This window comes from Diachasma alloeum, unplaced genomic scaffold (genome assembly GCF_001412515.2).
Source record: "Diachasma alloeum isolate Michigan unplaced genomic scaffold, Dall2.0 Dall_scaffold_00366, whole genome shotgun sequence".
NCBI lineage: Eukaryota > Metazoa > Arthropoda > Insecta > Hymenoptera > Braconidae > Diachasma > Diachasma alloeum.
Window position 1 is genome coordinate 894211 of NW_021680505.1, and position 18076 is coordinate 912286.

The following is an 18076-nucleotide window of genomic DNA, read 5'->3' on the forward strand; positions in this document are numbered from 1 at the left end:
CGCCAAATCAAAGCAGCAATACGGTGTCACGAGAGTCCTCATTGGGTAGATACCCTCCCCACCGTGCTTTTTGGAGTTCGTTCAGCGTGGAAAGACGATCTTAACGCCACGTCTGCCGATTTCGTATTTGGAGAGCCACTTCGATTACCAGGAAAATTTCTCGCTCCTGCCCCCNGGCGTTTCACCCGCAAGCTAACGGCATGGTGGAACGTCTACATCGCCAAATCAAAGCAGCAATACGGTGTCACGAGAGTCCTCATTGGGTAGATACCCTCCCCACCGTGCTTTTTGGAATTCGTTCAGCGTGGAAAGACGATCTTAACGCCACATCTGCCGATATCGTATTTGGAGAGCCACTTCGATTACCAGGAGAATTTCTCGCTCCTGCTCCGAACAATGGCCTACCGGCAGTAACGATTGCCGACAGACTCAGAAACCACTTCGCTGAGCTCGCTCCAGTTCCCGGCACACGACACGGCCAACGTAAGGTATTCGTATTTAAAGAACTCGCCTAATGTTCGCACGTTTTCGTTCGTTTAGACGCTGCTCATCATGCATTTACGCCACCGTATGAAGGACCACATCGTGTCATATCGCGACACGAGAAGCATTTCGTCGTCTGGATCAATGGTCAAGAAACTGTCGTATCCATTGACCGTCTGAAGCCAGTATTTTCCATTGCCGAAGACGAAGCAGCCGACGCTGACTTGCCGGATGACGACAACGATTCAGACGACACTCTATTACCGTCGTCAGAACAATCGACCCCTGGTACGACACCAGATGCCTCACCGCAACCTGGACCATCTAGACGCAGATCATCATCTTGGGCTCCATCGAGTGACGCAAGATCATCTTTGGACTCAACTCCTCGACCAGTACGAAAACGCGTCAGGTTCAGTCAATAAACTCACTCAATATTCAATTTTCTTTTCAAATCACGTATACCGTTTTTAGTGCCATTTTAACGCGTATACATTGCCTATATTGTATATATTGTACATAGCTAACTCCCTCTTTTTTTCCCGACACAGAAGGGGAGTATCGTAGCGAAGCTACTTATTTATCGTTCTAATTATTTCACTATATTGTATTCGCACCGGCTTAGTAGCCGAATACCTGACTACGTCACCTCCTGACGATTCGTCATATTTCGGGCACCCTCGATCGGATGATCTAATTGCCTATATCGTCGCGAGAGACAGATTCGTCATAGCTCTCAAGGTGTAAACATCGACACATTCGCTGTGAATAAATTCCATTCGATTTCTACTGTTATAACGCGTGTTATAATTTCATCAACCCGTCCAACATTCCCGAGTATCCCACAAAAAAACTTGAAAAAATTTGAGTCGAGCAAATTCTATAAAAAATATGTGAAAAGAATAAGTTATATAGAAAAATCGAATTCTGTTGAGTTTTTCTATTAAATGTTTTCTACTGAACATGTCAGTAGAATCAACCAAAAACTAATAGAAAGTTTGATAGAAATTCAATGGAATTTTCTAACGAATTCGATAGGTTTTTCTATTAAATTTTTTCGTGCGTGTCGAGTAGTGCATAGGACTCTTGTAATGAAAGAAAAGAAGTAATATGCCATTTTTAAAAAAGCATGTAACGTTTTTTATCACCTTTTTTCACGGCATGGCTTAGCCTCCACATATCACATCAACATTTTGTACAGCACGGAAAAAATAGTTGATTTCGCGTCGAGTGCCACTGGGGTTTTCGACGAGTGTGAGTGAGGTTGGCACGCCGAGCCGAAGACGGGGCGTACCAATCACACGAGTTGAAAACCCCTGTGGCACTAGACGCGAATAATATTTTTCCTTAGTGACTTTCATTTTTGCCAATTCGGGGAAGGGTCAGTTCGCGATCGCAACATAGAAGTGACAACCACCAAGTTGGCTTTAAAATAACTACTGTTGGGGGCCAACCAATGAAATCACTAGGGCTGAACCAATGATAGGTTGATAGGCTTTAATCAATGAAAACGCCGAGTTCTCCGTGATCTCATTGGTTGGCCCCCAAGAGTAGTTGGTTTGGAGACCACTTGATGGTTCCCACATCTACGTTGCGATCGCGAATAGCAATCCCCGGCCTGGGAAAAGTGAAAATCAGTACGGAAAAAAATATCCGCACCCCAAATACTCCGAACGACCGATGGTATTGAAAAATGTCTCACGACACTTCCTTCACCCTCTGAAAAATCTGTAAACCCCTGGGGATGTCTCCGCAATTAAGAAGAAAGTAGGGAGTGTCTATTCACACGCTCCACGGTAACTTTGACCGTGAATATACGGGACGTTTTCCCGTGGATTCAAGGTAATTTCTACCATGGATATATGGGAGATCGTGGACCCTCAACTTGTACTTCTCAAATTAAATCTAGACAATAAACTAGACACATCGAATCAATTGACAAGTGATAGGCAGATAGTTAACTAGTAAATAATTTTCTCAAAATATTAATTTGTTGAATACGGATATCAGTCTAGATTAACGCAAATAAAAAATGAAATAAATAGTTGACAAATAGTTCATTAAATGCACATAAATGATGAAATAATTTTTTTTTCCATTTTAAGTGAACGTTTTCTCAACAATATTCATATTTGTCTAATGGGATCCGAGTGCAGGAGTGGGTACCAAAATATAGTGCAAATGACTTTAAGGGTGATTTTCCAACCGGGGGAAACTCCTAGACTCCATTGGACAATGTTGCCACAACTCTGGTTTTAAACTCTACCTCCAGAGTTCAAAACCAAAGTTCATAACAGAGATGTCAGACCAGATGTGCATGTTTTTTTAGGCCCGAGTGGACGAGCGCATCGCGAGATATAGTGCAGATGATTCTAAGGATGATTTTCCAACCAGGGGAGACTCCTAGACCTCACTGGACAATGTTGTCACAACTCTGGTTTTCAACTCTGTAACCAGAGTTCAAAACCCAAGTTTATAACAGAGATGTCAGGGAAGATGTGAATGTTTTTTTAGGCCCGTGTGCTTACATTCTAAGAGCGGGTCGCGAAATGGCGTGCAAATGATTCTAAGGATGATTTTTGAACCAGGGGAGACTCCTAGACCCCACTGGACAATGTTGCCACAACTCTGCTTTTCAACTCAATTGTCAGAGTTGAAAACCAGAGTTCATAGCAGAGATGTCAGACAAGATGTGAGTGAGGATCTACCGTGAATCCACGGTAAGCTTTACCGTGGCGCGTGCGAATAGACACTGCCAATAAAATATCCTGGATTCCGGAATATAATACCCCGGATTTCGGAATACATATATTCCTGATTCCGGAATATTATAGCCAATTCAAGAATATTTTTCTTCTGTGAGTAGAGTTCCCTTTATTTTCTGCTTCTATTATTTGTCTTCTCTTCTCCTCTGGGCTTGTTCTCGCCCAAAAAAGGTCTCTCACTCCTCATGCATTCTGCATCCTTGTTTTCGACGTCATGCGCGTAGAATTGCGTAATGTTTCACTGACGGGATGGTTGCCACCCTGGTTGCCACCATACCCGACATAGTTTGAGAAATCTTATTTTTGTGATACCTATCTCAAAAGTGCCCTTTTCATCACGCTGTGTGTAAAGTGACATTTTACGTACGCTCTGCGTGCGCAAAACCCCACTTCCCACACATTGTGATGAAAAATAGGATTCGTACTCGCGGGAAAAGTGTTTTTAACTCGTGGGATTATATCACTCGCCTTCGGCTCGTGCTATCCACCTCCCACGAGCCCAAAAACACTTTCCCGCAATCGTATCGAAATATACTATTTCGAAACGGTGTGTGTAAAGCGGTTGTTTTTCGTACGGCGTGCGTAAAGTTCACGAGCGTGAGCTTTACGAATCGCGAAAATCTTCGCTTTACGCAAAATTCACTTTACGCACGTGTGCATACAAACAAACACATTACCCCCACTACCGTTCCGAACAATGAACTCGGCAGGTACTGCAAAACAGAATGTTTTTTACGTGCATGCGAAAAAGTGGAACTTTACGCACTAGTAACACAATATACTATTATGCCACTCATGCCTGAAACCGGCTGGATTACACATAGGCTTCGTGACATAAAATTTTGTTCAGTACTTGTGGGGAAATTTCGTCCTTAACGTGTGTGGTTACATCACTCGCGTTCGGCTCATGCTGTAAACCCCACACACGTTAAAGACGAAATTGCCCCACACGTGCTGAAATATACTATTTTATGACACTAGAGACGAAAACTGCATTGATAGAAAAAATCTCTGACACGACAGAAGTGGTTTCTTGAGACAAGGGAATGGGGTTTTGACCATGAATCTCTTGATACAAGAGATTCTTAGTTTTACCTAATTGAAGTATATTCTGAGAGGAAGATGTGTGCCCTCAGGACCGACTTACTTGATTGGAAACCCTATCACCTCTGTCGAAAATCATGAAAAACAAAATTATCTATAGCGAAAAGTACGAATTCTTCACACAAGAGAATAGAAACTTCATCAGATTGATATTAAATGTAAGCAAGATTACTTTCCGCCAAGAGAATATGGGCATGATAGCAAGACCATGAATAGTTCAATCTAATAGCAATGATAATAAATAAAATCGATATCCTTTTCAATCACGAATAATTATATTAGTCTAGAACGCATCAACGTGATTGTTTCAATTATGTTAATGATTCGCCTCACTACATTCCGGTATTCTTTGCGAGAAGGAATAATTCTCATTATCAAAAGGGTCTCTTCATTGGAATATTCTTATCTATTAAAGTGAAATAAAGAAGTGATAGTGCAAAATACATCAAAGACTAGTCTCAAGAGAATGATCACTGGATCCAATGTGAAGATTGCTGAGCACGGTAAGTTGAAATTTTCTCATCAGAGTTTTTAGATTTCGGAGGATACTTCACCGTGGGAAGTACAATGTGATATGCAAACAAACGCAAGTCAAATATTTTTATAGAGAACATTCTTGAATTTCATGCAATCGACAGCATGTTAAGTTCAGTATTTTTTCAGCCCTGTGATCGAAATCGTATTCTCTGGCATCAAGAACGCGACTATTCAGTTGTAATCCCAGTTCTTTTCATATATTCAAGAGAATGTTTGTACGGAATAAATTGAATTTGGGGTGGGTTTTTCAAATTTTTTTCATAAAATTGTTAATGATGAATCAAAAAACACGATTTTATGAGTTAATGGATATGATATCTAATTTTACATTGTACGGTATCAAGAACATATGTTGCTTGGTACAGTAGATGTCATAACATCATAGGACAGAAATATGAGTGACGGTAAGAATTAACGATAAATCAATGAAAAAATCACGGAGTTTAGTTATAAATTATTGTCTATAAGATTAGAAAGCATTGACTCGTTGGATCCCGAATTTCGGTGATTTTACAAATGCCATCGGTAATTATTCGATTCCCTGACAATTTTGGGAGAATATGTGGCTAGTTTTGTAGAATATTTGGTGACTTTATTCTAAGAGCCTAGGTTTTCGTGCCATACTCCAGCCAGTTTGGAGCGAGATTCGGAACTCTTGTTCTGGAATAGAGATAACTGTCAATCTCTTGTCCCAACAACATGTACTATTGATGTTTACCCCTAGGTTTTTCCATCAACCGTTTCTAGAACTAAGTTAGAGTCTTTTTTTCTTTGATACAACACATTATCATTCTTGATTTCTGCTATGCTAAATTACAAGAATTTTTGAATGGATATATTGGTAGGAAACAAATATTTGAAAATCATCAACGGAACTATGGATTTCTCTTTTTAAGTAACTCGTCGTTAAGGGAATTTTCATTCCAAAAAATCTAATTAGAGATTATCTGTAAATAGATTAGCAAGATAGAGTAATGCCTGACGTTGAATCAGAGCAACTCTAGACTCCAGGGTGTGGAGCTCGCGTAGGATACTTTGAATCACAAAATGATTCGATTAATTCATTTCACAAAGCCCTTTCTATGCTCTCTGAAGTAAAACATGACATGGAGAAAAAATGCGACACATAGTGGCGTATTCGAGTACTAGTAATGTCTTATCATCAAATTAAAGTTTCATTCTCTCAAGTATTCAATGCGTGGGTTGGAAATGTTGATTCTCTTGTTTCAAGAGAATATGGCTCTGAAAGTCTCTTGTACAGTCGTCCAAGCCCTGAGATAAAGCGCAAAGATTCCCCGAGCTGTTTTGCTTTTCATGAATATAGAAGACGAACTTTTCCTATTGACGTGGATACGTCTATGTTTCCGTTTTCGCTATGGGGGGTCATTTTGTGAAATTGAGTTCATGCCTTAGTGCCATCTATCGCAATTCTAGAACATCACCGGTCGGTAACATACGGATTGCTGGTTTTATTTGTAATGAATGAAATTTGTGGATCCGTCTTGACATTCGCAAGGATGTGTGTATGCTGCTATATATATTCACCCAGGAGTATCACTTGAAAATATTCAAATGTTTTTATTTCGATCGCTGCTTGAATATACTGATTCTCTCAAGAAACTCATCCCAACAATGGAACCGGATAAAAAAAAACACCAATCATGCTATGCGGAGATTTCAATCACGATTTTTCTCAAAACCCAAAACTCCTCGAATTCATGGAAACTGAATTTGATTTACAGCTCTGCCAAACTTCCCCAACAACATTGGGAAATACTCGTTTAGATTTAACTTTTGTTCGTAATATCGATATTAATACATTTCGCTGTTTCATATTTTTCGTACCATCGACCAATATTTAATAAACTGACGTTAAAATATTAGAATCTATGTAAAATATATACGAAAAAAATTATGATGTTCAGTAGACGTATCCACGTAATAAAAGTACAGCTGTATCAAAGATACAGCCGCCTATGATTTTTTCTCGAAAAAAAATTTCTCTCTGTAATGGAAACTCCAAATTGAAAAAAAATGGTCAACTCGGCCAGGAAATTAGGAAATTCTCAAAATGCAATTATCTCCATTCAAAACAGTCCGAATGCATCAACTTCGAAGAGATTTTGGTGACTTGGTGCCAATGGGGCCCCGTTAAGCCCATGATCATTATACTGTATACGTAGTTTGAATGAATTTCTTTACAGTAGACGTAGGAAAACGGCAAGTTTATTCGGTCTATATGACACAAACAGAGTTCAAGTATCATGATTCAGAATTAACTAACATTTTCTCCATTGAATTGATCAAACTACACAGTAGAACATAACATCTGCGAGGAAGAAAAGTGAAATTAACATTCGTGAAAAAATGGAATGGAAAATAGTAGCACGTTCAATAAAAAGATCCAATCAATAATTTTATTGTTCTGATGGCGATTCCTACATTAAAAATCGAGTGAAAGCAATATCCTCGTCTTCCCCACTAGAAATATTCGATGAAAAATGAGAAGATGTCGACGAAAATCTCTTGGAAGTTGATGCATTCGGATTGTATTGAATGGAGATAATTGCATTTTGAGAATTTCCTAATTTCCTGACCGAGTTGACCATTTTTTTGCAATTTGGAGTTTCCATTACAGAGAGAAATTTTTGTTCGAAAAATAGGAAAAGTTCGTCTTCTATATCCATGAAAAGAAAAACAGCTTGGGGAATCTTCGCGTTTTATCTCAGGGTTTGGACGACAATACAAGAGACTTTCAGAGCCATATTCTCTTGAAACAAGAGAATCAACATTTCCACCCCACGCATTGAATACTTGAGAGAATGAAACTTTAATTTGATGATAAGACATTACTAGTACTCGAATACGCCACTATGTGTCGCATTTTTTCTCCATGTCATTATTTACTTTAGAGCATAGAAAGGGCTCTGTGAAATGAATTAATCGAATCATTTTGTGATTCAAAGTATCCTACGCGAGCTCTCCACTCTGGAGTCTAGAGTTGCACTGATTCAACATCAGGCATTACTCTATCTCGCTAATCTATTTAGAGATAATCTCTAATTAGATTTTTTGGAATGAAAATTCCCTTAACGACGAGTCACTTGAAAAGAAAAATTCATAGTTCCGTTGATGATTTTCAAATATTTATTTCCTGCCAATATATCCATTCAAAAATTCTTGTAATTTAGCATAGCAGAAATCAAGAATGATAATGTGTTGTATCAAAGAAAAAAAGACTCTAACTTAGTTCTAGAAACGGTTGATGGAAAAACCTAGGGGTAAACATCAATAGTACATGTTGTTGGGACAAGAGATTGACAGTTATCTCTATTCCAGAACAAGAGTTCCGAGTCTCGCTCCAAACTGGCTGGAGTATGGCACGAAAACCTAGGCTGATAGAATAAAGTCACCAAATATTCTACAAAACTAGCCACATATTCTCCTAAAATTGTCAGGGAATCGAATAATTACCGATGGCATTTGTAAAATCACCGAAATTTCTGCATCCAACGAGTCAATGCTTTCTAATCTTATAGACAATAATTTATAACTAAAGTCCGTGATTTTTCATTGATTTATCGTTAATTCTTACCGTCCCTCATATTTCTGTCCTATGATGTTATGACATCTACGGTATCTCAACATATGTTCTTGATACCGTACAATGTAAAATTAGATATCATATCCATTAACTCATAAAATCGTGTTTTTTGATTCATCATTAACAATTTTATGATAAAAATTTGAAAAACCCGCCCCAAATTCAATTTGTTCCGTACAAACATTCTCTTGAAAAAGAACTGGGATTACAACTGAATAGTCGCGTTCTTGATACCAGAGAATACGATTTCGATCACAGGGCTGAAAATTTACTGAACTCAACATGCTGTCGATTGCATGAAATTCAGAAATGTTCTCTATAAAAATATTTGACTTGCGTTTGTTTGCATATCACATTGTACTTCCCACGGTGAAGTATCCTGCGAAATATAAGAACTCTGATGAGAAAATTTCTACTTACCGTGCTCAGCAATCTCGACATTGGTGCCAGTGATCATTCTCTTGAGACAAGTATTCCTGATATGTGATAAGTCAGGTTCATACTTCGATAAAGTGCGTCCGTTACTTTGCTTGAAAAACATCATTTTGCAATTACATGTTGCACAACATTCGTTGTATGCTGCATACGGATCATAAAAATTCATCACTTTCTACGCGAATTCTACCTTTATTGGATTGAAAAGAATGGATTTTTGGGGAGAGTTGAACGAAGTTCTTAGATTCAAGTAATGAGATTTTGTTGCGGTAGCGAACGTCCTTCACTCAAAGATAAAATTTTGTCACGAATATACCAACACCTCTTTCGAGAGAATAGTAGAACAGGTTGAACAAGCATCCTATTCTTGCCAGCGAGTCTGATCTAATATGGAAAGCATTATGATGCACGCGAAACTTCCTGCTCTTTCCGTCCAATATTTAATACTTTATGCCAAGTTCCCCTATTTCTTTGATCCAAAGTCATGAAGAATTCATTCAGTTAAAACGGCGCGAATGATGTAGTTTCTTGAGCCAAGAACTTGTACTCTACGTGTCAGAGATTTTTTCTATCAGTGTGGTGGGCCCACTCCAAATTTTGGAGTCACTCAGTAAATTGTGTCATTCGGTAAATTTTCATCTGCTTTCCTTCACTAAGTGGTGACTTCCGTGATTTGAAAAATGAATTGGTAGGAACTGTAGAATGTCGATTACTCAAATATCGCCGGCGATCGCCACTAACTGCACGCACATGGAGTATCGCGTGGAGTGTGAAGCTCCTTGTGAAAATTTCAACGGATTGGCACCCCAATTTTTGAATGGTCGAGAGCGTCACTTTGTAGCGTCACTTTGTAGAACGCCACCTAGTATTTTCTAACTGGCTCCCTCGAATGATAGATGTGTTACATTTCTATTATTAGCGTAACCACTGATAGGTCCCCGCATTGGAGGGTAGCACACTAATTTTTGGAGGAACCTTTCACGAAATTGTCGTGTATTTTTCTCTCCGTAGCAATATTACTTACACGGAGAGAAATATTCAATAAAAATTACGTATCTTTTCCATAATTCCGGAGCGAAATGTGGTTGTAGGAAATTTTATGGAATTGTCACGCAATTTTTCCAGAGCGTTCCATAATTTTTATCTGAATCTTCTGTGAAAAATTACGATAGCATCATTTAAATTTTCTGATTCGATTCCGTATTCGGCAAGAGAATTGTGAGTTCCGTAATTTTTACCAAACATTTCTCTCCATGTACACACACCTTTAAATTGTTAATGGTGAGGGAAGTCAACATCCTTGCATGGCTCCATAAATTGATGAAAATTTCAAAATTCGTGTTATGATCTTGGAAGAGGTAAATAAAATAAAAATTACTTCAAAAAGGTAAATGGTTCAACTATATTTTTTATCTTTATAGCACATACCAATACCTAAGTAGTCATAGTATAAAAATACACCTTAAATACCTATAGTGAGAATCTTTGCACGTTATGAATGAAGCAACGACCTCCCAAATCGACAAAAATGAATCCGAAATTGTTTACTACATGTATATAAAAAAGGAAAAGTACGTCGTCGCAATTGTTCTGTCTTTCATATTTATTTCGATAAAATAGAAGACGATGTTTCACTCATCATAAAAAAATAATCATTGTTGAATTGAGCAAATGACAATAGTGTCAATATAACAATATATTTAGTTCATGATGATAGTTAATGGAATTGACAATTGGTCCCATCTGTCATGAGATGTAGTGATTATAATCATTGAGTGAGTTTGCAATGGCACCCTGAGTTGAAGAAGCACGGCTAAGAATAAATTTTTGAACAAATTCAGTGAATCTAGTACCTTCACTCACAATTCTTATGAGTGTGATACTCTAGACGGATCTTTGTTAATGGTCAATCTAGTCGTTGAATTAACTCGATAAGCATTACCCTTGACTATCTCAGAAGGATGTCTGTGAGCACTTGTCAACGCCTTTTTCGAGGGTTTTGTGATCTGTGTGGATGACAAACCACTAACAGGATATTTAGTTTTACTACTAGTGCAACTATTACTCGTGCTTCTTGTGCTCTTTGTTACACCTGATCCGGACGCATTGGCCTCATCAGCTGGATGTTTTGGCATGACAAATGCCTTTGTCTGTTTCAACAGATAACGATCATTGCAGAGGGCTGAGATGAGGGGCAGATCCAGATTTTTACTCTTCTCGCGAAGACTTCGAATGTCAAGCATCACTTCCTTGTCGTCCTGCTCAGGTTCAGTGGTTGTGCTGCTTGGCTTTGACTGGGTGGATAGCGAAGGCAGAGGATAATTCTTTTCCAGACTCTGTAAGAACGAAAAATTGACGATTTGAGATTGATCCAGTTTTTGAGGACTAGCGAGCGGGCGCTTCGCCCCTACATCACCCCTATGCGACCCACATTCCGTGCCTTGTGACCCTTGGTTTGAAGTATTTTAGTTTGGTCCAATATATTCACTGAAATTTTGTGAAAAATATAAAAAGGGTCCAACTTTGAAAACGACTCGTCTCAATTTTCTATCGCCAGGAGTCGATTTGGATTTTTATAATATAGAGAGATTTTTCACTTATTCATTTTTATAATGCATTTGGATGTAAGAAATTTAACCCCAGATTAGTCACCCTATGAGGGAAACCCCGCCGCGCGTCGTTTTTCTCCAACTAGATTAGTACGCGCGCTCTGCGCGCGTATGTCCTACTCCATGGGGCTTGATGTATGTCAATTTTTATGAATAGTCTTATATTAGATTTCAGAAGTGAATATCAAGTTTTCTGAAGGAAAAGTTTCAGGAATGTATTTTATTTTTTTTATATGTAATACCCAGTATATGGGTTTTTTCAAATATATATTTTGCGTTCTACTTTTGTTATATATATGCAGTGTGACGTTTTTTGAAGCCAATCTATACAGCGTATTGTGTCATTAGATTTTGTATAAATGATGATAATATACATTAAAGATATTCCGATGATACTATATTATATTATATTCTATGCTATCCTATATTATATATGGGGTATTCCATGTGAACTCACCCAGGTTAAAACCCTCATCATCGTCAATCATATTGCCGATTTTTCTTGTGGTTGTATGTGGAAAAATATGACTTCTCAAATTTTTTCAGATTTTTTGAGGCATCCTGTGGACAGCCATGTTTTTTGCAAGTTTTATCTTCAAATGCCTGTAACTTCCGTAAAAATTAACCAATTTGATTTTTTTTTACAAAATGTGCGTCTTCGAACACACTTTCCATATAAAAATATGCCAATTTTTTTCAATTCGTTCTTCCATCGATTTCCTCAGAAAAACCTCAAAAAACTTCAAAAAACGAGTCGTTTCCAAAGTTGGACCCTTTTTATATTTTTCAAAAAATTTCAGTGAATATATTGGACCAAAACAAAATTTTTCACCAAAAGCCAAAGTGGGCTTCCCATTTCGTGGCCGTCATTTCCAATTTGAATATATGAATCCGGGATGAAAAATTTCGAAAATTTCAAAATTCTTTTCACATTTGAACGCAGAAGCATTATTTGAATGTACCGCCTGAAGAATCACTGCATTATATTCAAATCTGGAACAATTTGATGATTTTTTTGAAAATTCGTTAACAATAAATCTTTCCGAGTGGTGTGTTCTAATAGAGATCCCACTTTGGCCTTTGGTAAAAAAATTTATTTTGGTCCAATATATTCACTGAAATTTTTTGAGAAATATAAAAAGGGTCCAACTTTGAAAACGACTCGTTTTTTGAAGTTTTTCTGAGGAAATCGATGGAAGAACGAATTGAAAAGAATTGGCATATTTTTATATGGAAAGTGTGCTCGAAGACGCACATTTTGTAACAAAAAAAACTCAAATCGGTTGATTTTTACTGAAGTTACAGGCATTTGAATATAAAACTTGCAAAAAAACATGGTTGCCCCCAGAATGCCTCAAAAAATCTGAAAAAATTTGACAAGTCACATTTTTCCATATACAACCACAGGAAAAATCGGCAATATGATTGGCGATGGTGAGGGTTTTGACCTGGGTGAGTTCACATGGAATACCCCATATACTATCTATAATATACAATATATAATAGAGTACTATATGCATCATAAAATATAATGTACATAATAAAAAAATAATAATAAGCTGATAATAATAATAACATACATTGAGTATACGATATTGTGCTATATTACATATACCATTATATATGCATAATGTATTGTATATGATACATTGTACGATGTATTCTAATTTAGTATAGAATATAATATAATAAAGTATTATCGTAATATCTTTAAGTTATGCCATCATTATTAATGAAAAATCTTATGACACAATATGCCAAATAGATTGGCTTCAAAAACCGTTACACTGGATTTTTTATTAAAGGATTGCAATTGACTAGCTAACCGCAGAAACTGGAAAAAAATTGACTTTGTCAATTGAAGTGTGTACAAAATTATAGTAGTTTTTAGAACAATATATTTCCCAAAATTCCGAAAGAAAACAAATTATTTCGGACAGATAAATTTTGTTCTCCCATGTTAAATGAGATTACCCATGACGCGACGTTGCCGGAAACTCACTAAACGCACGGGGGTAGTATAAAGTGAATTCGGCAACGCTAAAGCCTAAATAACACTGCGGGGAATCCCCGCGGAGGTGACAAAATTCGCAGGGTCGCGTTTGGTCACTAGACTAGGGTTAATATATTTGAAATTTGGATAAAGAAAAGGGAACTTCTACAAGTGAAAATGATGATGGAGCAACGCGCGCATCCGTTCCAGTCAATTTGAATAGGTGAGAAACTGTACACGAAGAGAAATATTCAATACAAATTACGTATTTTTTCCGTAATTCCGGAGCGCAAGGTTGTAGAAAATTTTACGGAACTGTAACATAATTTTGACCTAAAATCACGGAATTTGTCCAGAGCGTTCTGTAATTTTTATCTGAATCTCCTGTGAAAAATTACGATACCGTCACCTGAAATTTCCGAGTCGATTCCGTAATCGGTGAGCGAACTGTGAGTTCCATCATTTTTACTGATTTCTTTCCGTGTGAAAGCTCTAGAACTATATAGATCAATAGACTTTCGTCTCAATTTTAGCTACTGTACCTGGATTTCATAAGGAGGCGGTGGAGGTGGGGGTGGAAGACGTCGGGTGTGTTTCGGCTGAATCAGCATTTTATTCGGTGTCTCAAAGCACTTGAGAATATTCTCATCGCTCCGCGTCCTCGAGAATGCCTGATTATAAGGATGTGCAGGTACAGCCGGGGGTTCCCTTCTCAAACTGTGACTACCGATCGACGACGAACAAGTCGCCCCGCTGTACAAAGAGCTCGTGCTTGCTGCATAATGACTGCTCAAATTACCGTGAATCGGGTAATTATTCAGACTCGTGTCACTCAGATTCAAATTCGAGGCGTACTTCGATGTTGACGAGAAGGAAGATCCAGCGAGATACGGAGTGCTTCTGTACACCACCGAGGACTTATTATTGAAAGCTGGATAAGGCGGTGGTGGATAGGCAGCGGTAGCCAATCCCGAGAGCAAAGAACCTTGCTTGGCGTCGATGTACTCTTGTTTAGAGACAGCAGGATCCTTCAGCGGAAACATTACGTAGTCAACGTCTGAGTACAACTGCTGTCTATACTGCTCTATTTGGGACCTTGCGACTTGACTAGTGTAGACTGTCGTTAGGTTTCCAGTGCTGGAAACTGGTGGTGGTGGTAGTGGTGGTGGAGGTGGTGGAGCAGTTGAATTTCCTGGCCCAACACCTCTGGAAGCGTGAACGTCCAGGTAATTATTTGGACCAACTACTAGGGCAGCGACTGGTGCGTGCACAGGTGTTGGCTTCATTTTGTCACCGGGATATGTTGGGGGTTGTATTCTAGGGGGAGGTTTTGGTGCTAGAGTTGAGGGGATTTGATTTGTTAATGCAGATGTTTTGAGATTTGCTAGTCTAGCCATTATTTCGTCCTCGCTCTCTGGGTATAAGGTTGTGATCGCTTTTCGTCTTTCTGCTGTCATTTCTGGGTAGGGGGGAGGGGGAGGGGGTTCGCGGGGGGTTATTGCGTCGTTTCTAGGAGGAGTTGGCGGTGGAATTTGTATTATTTCTCTGGGAGAGGTGTATGGGGGAGGGGGAGGCGGGGGTTCGCTTCTTCTAGGGGGTAGGGGAATGAAATCAGCCCTGGGGGCGTTGTAAGGCGGTGGCGGTGGTGGCTCCCTCTCGGCGAGCCTTTCGGGGATGATTTTACCAAGCCTCGAGGCCTCCAGAGCGTAACCCATTGTTGAAGGATAGGGGGGCGGAGGTGGCAGTTTTCGCTCGTTGCTGTCTATCCTAGGGGGAGGGGGAGGAGGTGGCATTGTTACGTAATCGCAATCCGAGTCCATGGAGGCACTGATTGTTTTTCGAGGCGGGTAGCGACCGACGATTAAGTCTGAAAGTTCGTCGGCTGAGAGGCGGGGACCAATGTTCGAGGGGTCGCTTCCATCGCCTCGGAAACTACCTGTGCTGAGAATGCTGTTACTGCGGGATCGAGTGTCCTCGATACCGTTCATGTTGGCGGATGAGGTTGTCTCGCGGACGTTGTCGTCGTCACCCTTGCAGATACTGTAGATTGGCTCTTGGTCTTCGGGACTTGTGTCGGTGTAGACGTCACTGGTTTCGGAACGTAGACCACTGTGAATTGTGTAGAAGCCGGAGGTGACGGAGACCTCGTCCGTTGTTGATTGGATAGAGCATTCCAGGATTTCGGAGGGTGGGTAGAGCTCGGTTATTCGTTCGTCTTGAATCGCCGAGCTGCGGAGGGTGTAGATGCCGCTGGTCTCGCTCACGATGTCAACGCTTGTCGTCCCGTCGTCCACGGAGGTGTTATCTGAGGAGAACAGTGGGGGTCAGAATTTTTTTAGATGCTTGAGGACGATGACGGTATCTAATGTACTATTGTTTGGGCCATAATACCGTCGTACATAAGGGGGACGCCAGTACCTTGTTTACAAATTTCAGGCAGATATTAGAATAGAAAATCGGAAATTCAATGATACAAAAATTACTAAATTCCGATAATAGACTTTCAAATGGTGAACATTAGAATTTTTCAATACTTCAACCAATTACATAGCCATTGACTACTACCATAATTGGAAATGATGGCGGAGTTGTTAATGGGACTTGACATGATGGTTAATATCGCTCTTCATGTTGATAAAATTATCGGTAGATGGCTACAATGAATATTGCTCAAACTATCACACATAATGATGCTCCAACCATCGCGGATAATGTCGCTAAAATCGTCGCAGTAAATATCGCCATAATTGTCGTACCATCAGCATTTTCAATCATGACAGCATGGCGGAAAACTGCCATGATGTTATTGGATAAATCATTGAAAAATTTTAACGCTCACTATTCAAAAATTTATTATCGTAATTTCATAATTTTTATGCGATTGAATTACGGATTTCCCATTCTATATTTCCTCACAATTTGTAAACAACGTGCTAACGTCACCCTGCATATATGCGTATTATGGAGGAGGGGTGTTGTATACTATCCTTTCGGTCTCAATGTTTTGACATGGGGAGCATGTCTAAAAAATTTCGTCAAAAAAACTTTGTCAAAAAAACCTGGTTAAATCAACTTTAGGAAAGTGAATTTTAGGTTAATTCAACTTCGTCAAATTGAACTTTCACTAATGAAATGTGTTAGGCTTAGGATTATTAATAACAATTCAAGAGCTCACGAGGTTAGCTTAGCTTCATTTAATGTTTCATACAGGGTGTCCCACGACCGATCCTTTTCCTTTGAGCGTAGTGAAGAGGATGCTTTTTGAAGTGGAAAGTTCCCTTTCCACTTTTGGATCTAAACACTTTCTTTTGGTCCGTCCTTTTTTTCTCTTGATCTGTTACTACTAATTTCAGGGATGAATGTTTGTGGGCGTCCGCATGAAAAGGGACCACTTTGTCGATTCTATTTTCCGAGATATTCACGTTTTTCTCTTGCCAACTCCCATTTAAACCCATGTTAAATTATTTTTTCGATCGTCTATAGCGTCGTCACTCTTTACGCTATCAAGTTCATTTTTAGCTCTAAATTTGCAGAATCAGATCAAGATTATCGGCATATACATAACTCCAATAGTGCCAAAGTGCACCCTTTTCATGCGGACGTCCACATTTATTTTATACAATTTTTCAAATTTTTTTTTCAGTAGGTTTGATGTGCACATATGCAGCCATCTACGGTCACACTCCCCCCTTCTTGTCCTATCGCGCCCAAAATCATTTTCCAAAAAGCGGAAAAAAAGTGATCAGGTCCAAAAGTAGAAGGGGAACTATCCACTTCAAAAAGCATCCCCTTCAATAGCCTCGAAGGAAGAGGATCGATCATGGGAAATCCGGTATAGAAACATTGAGAGGTCCATATCTCAAAAACGCCCATCAAAAACGACTCGTTGAGACGCACTCCCCCTTTTCTTTTCGAAATCGTTTGCCAGAAGTTTGAAATAAAACTTCCCATTCATGACCCCTGTCAGAATGACTGAAGATGTCAACTTTAAGGTTTCAATTCTCACGAAATCTCATCTTCAAGCGTTTTACCATTATAACTAGATCTACATAAAATTTTGACCCTGATAAAACGGTAAAGACTCAACTCCTATCTCATGATCATCATCCTCTGCATTTGGACCTAATATTACAGAAAGATGAACGTTCATCAGTCAGAGTAAAGTTTAAAGGCACCATAAAACTACTTACCTTGAAATTTCCCAGCCTTTTTACACCGATCATAAATAGCTCCTGGAAAACTAGCAGCTTCCGAGGAAACAACGGAGTTCTGAGCGGTGTGCGAGTATCCCAGCTCGAGGCTAGAACTCGCTGATGTTCTTCGATGTCGATGAACGCTGGATCCCACGTGGGGATTAACAACAACGACTGTACTGCAACTGCTGCTGCACTGAGAGCCCTCCGTTCCAACGGTCAGAGTGGGATTGCTGGGGACGGGTCTTCCAGGAGACCCATTACCATCAACGTCTTTGAAAAGAATGAATGGTTAGAAAATGAAGAATCCTATTTCGTTTTTGCTTGTGGCGGTTATGATGGAGAATATGGTT

At 39.2% G+C, this 18076-nt stretch overlaps 2 protein-coding genes across 2 annotated transcripts in view; one reads left to right on the forward strand and one right to left on the reverse strand.

The window, feature by feature from the left end:
• The first annotated feature begins 200 nt into the window (after positions 1–200).
• LOC107041472 lies at positions 201–908 on the forward strand. Its single transcript, XM_015262056.1, has 2 exons — positions 201–483; positions 541–908. Exons 1-2 carry the CDS (start codon positions 201–203, stop codon positions 906–908), a joined length of 651 nt encoding a protein of 216 aa, XP_015117542.1.
• A 9439-nt stretch (positions 909–10347) lies between these two features.
• LOC107041527 (protein expanded) overlaps positions 10348–18076 on the reverse strand; it is a 47870-nt gene continuing 40141 nt past the window's right edge. Inside the window, exons 7-9 of the mRNA XM_015262122.1 lie at positions 17721–17996; positions 14073–15835; positions 10348–11264 (exon numbers count right to left, since the gene is read on the reverse strand). Of these exons, the coding sequence (XP_015117608.1) occupies positions 10797–11264; positions 14073–15835; positions 17721–17996 (2507 nt within the window). The 3' untranslated portion in view covers positions 10348–10796. The remainder of the gene's footprint in view (positions 11265–14072; positions 15836–17720; positions 17997–18076) is intronic.

Excerpts from the sequence above, each read along its gene's own strand:
- LOC107041472 (XM_015262056.1), top strand. The coding sequence starts at position 201 with ATGGTGGAACGTCTACATCGCCAAATCAAAGCAGCAATACGGTGTCAC. Across the intron at positions 484-540 it reads CGGCACACGACACGGCCAAC|ACGCTGCTCATCATGCATTT; the intron begins GTAAGGTATTCG and ends TCGTTCGTTTAG.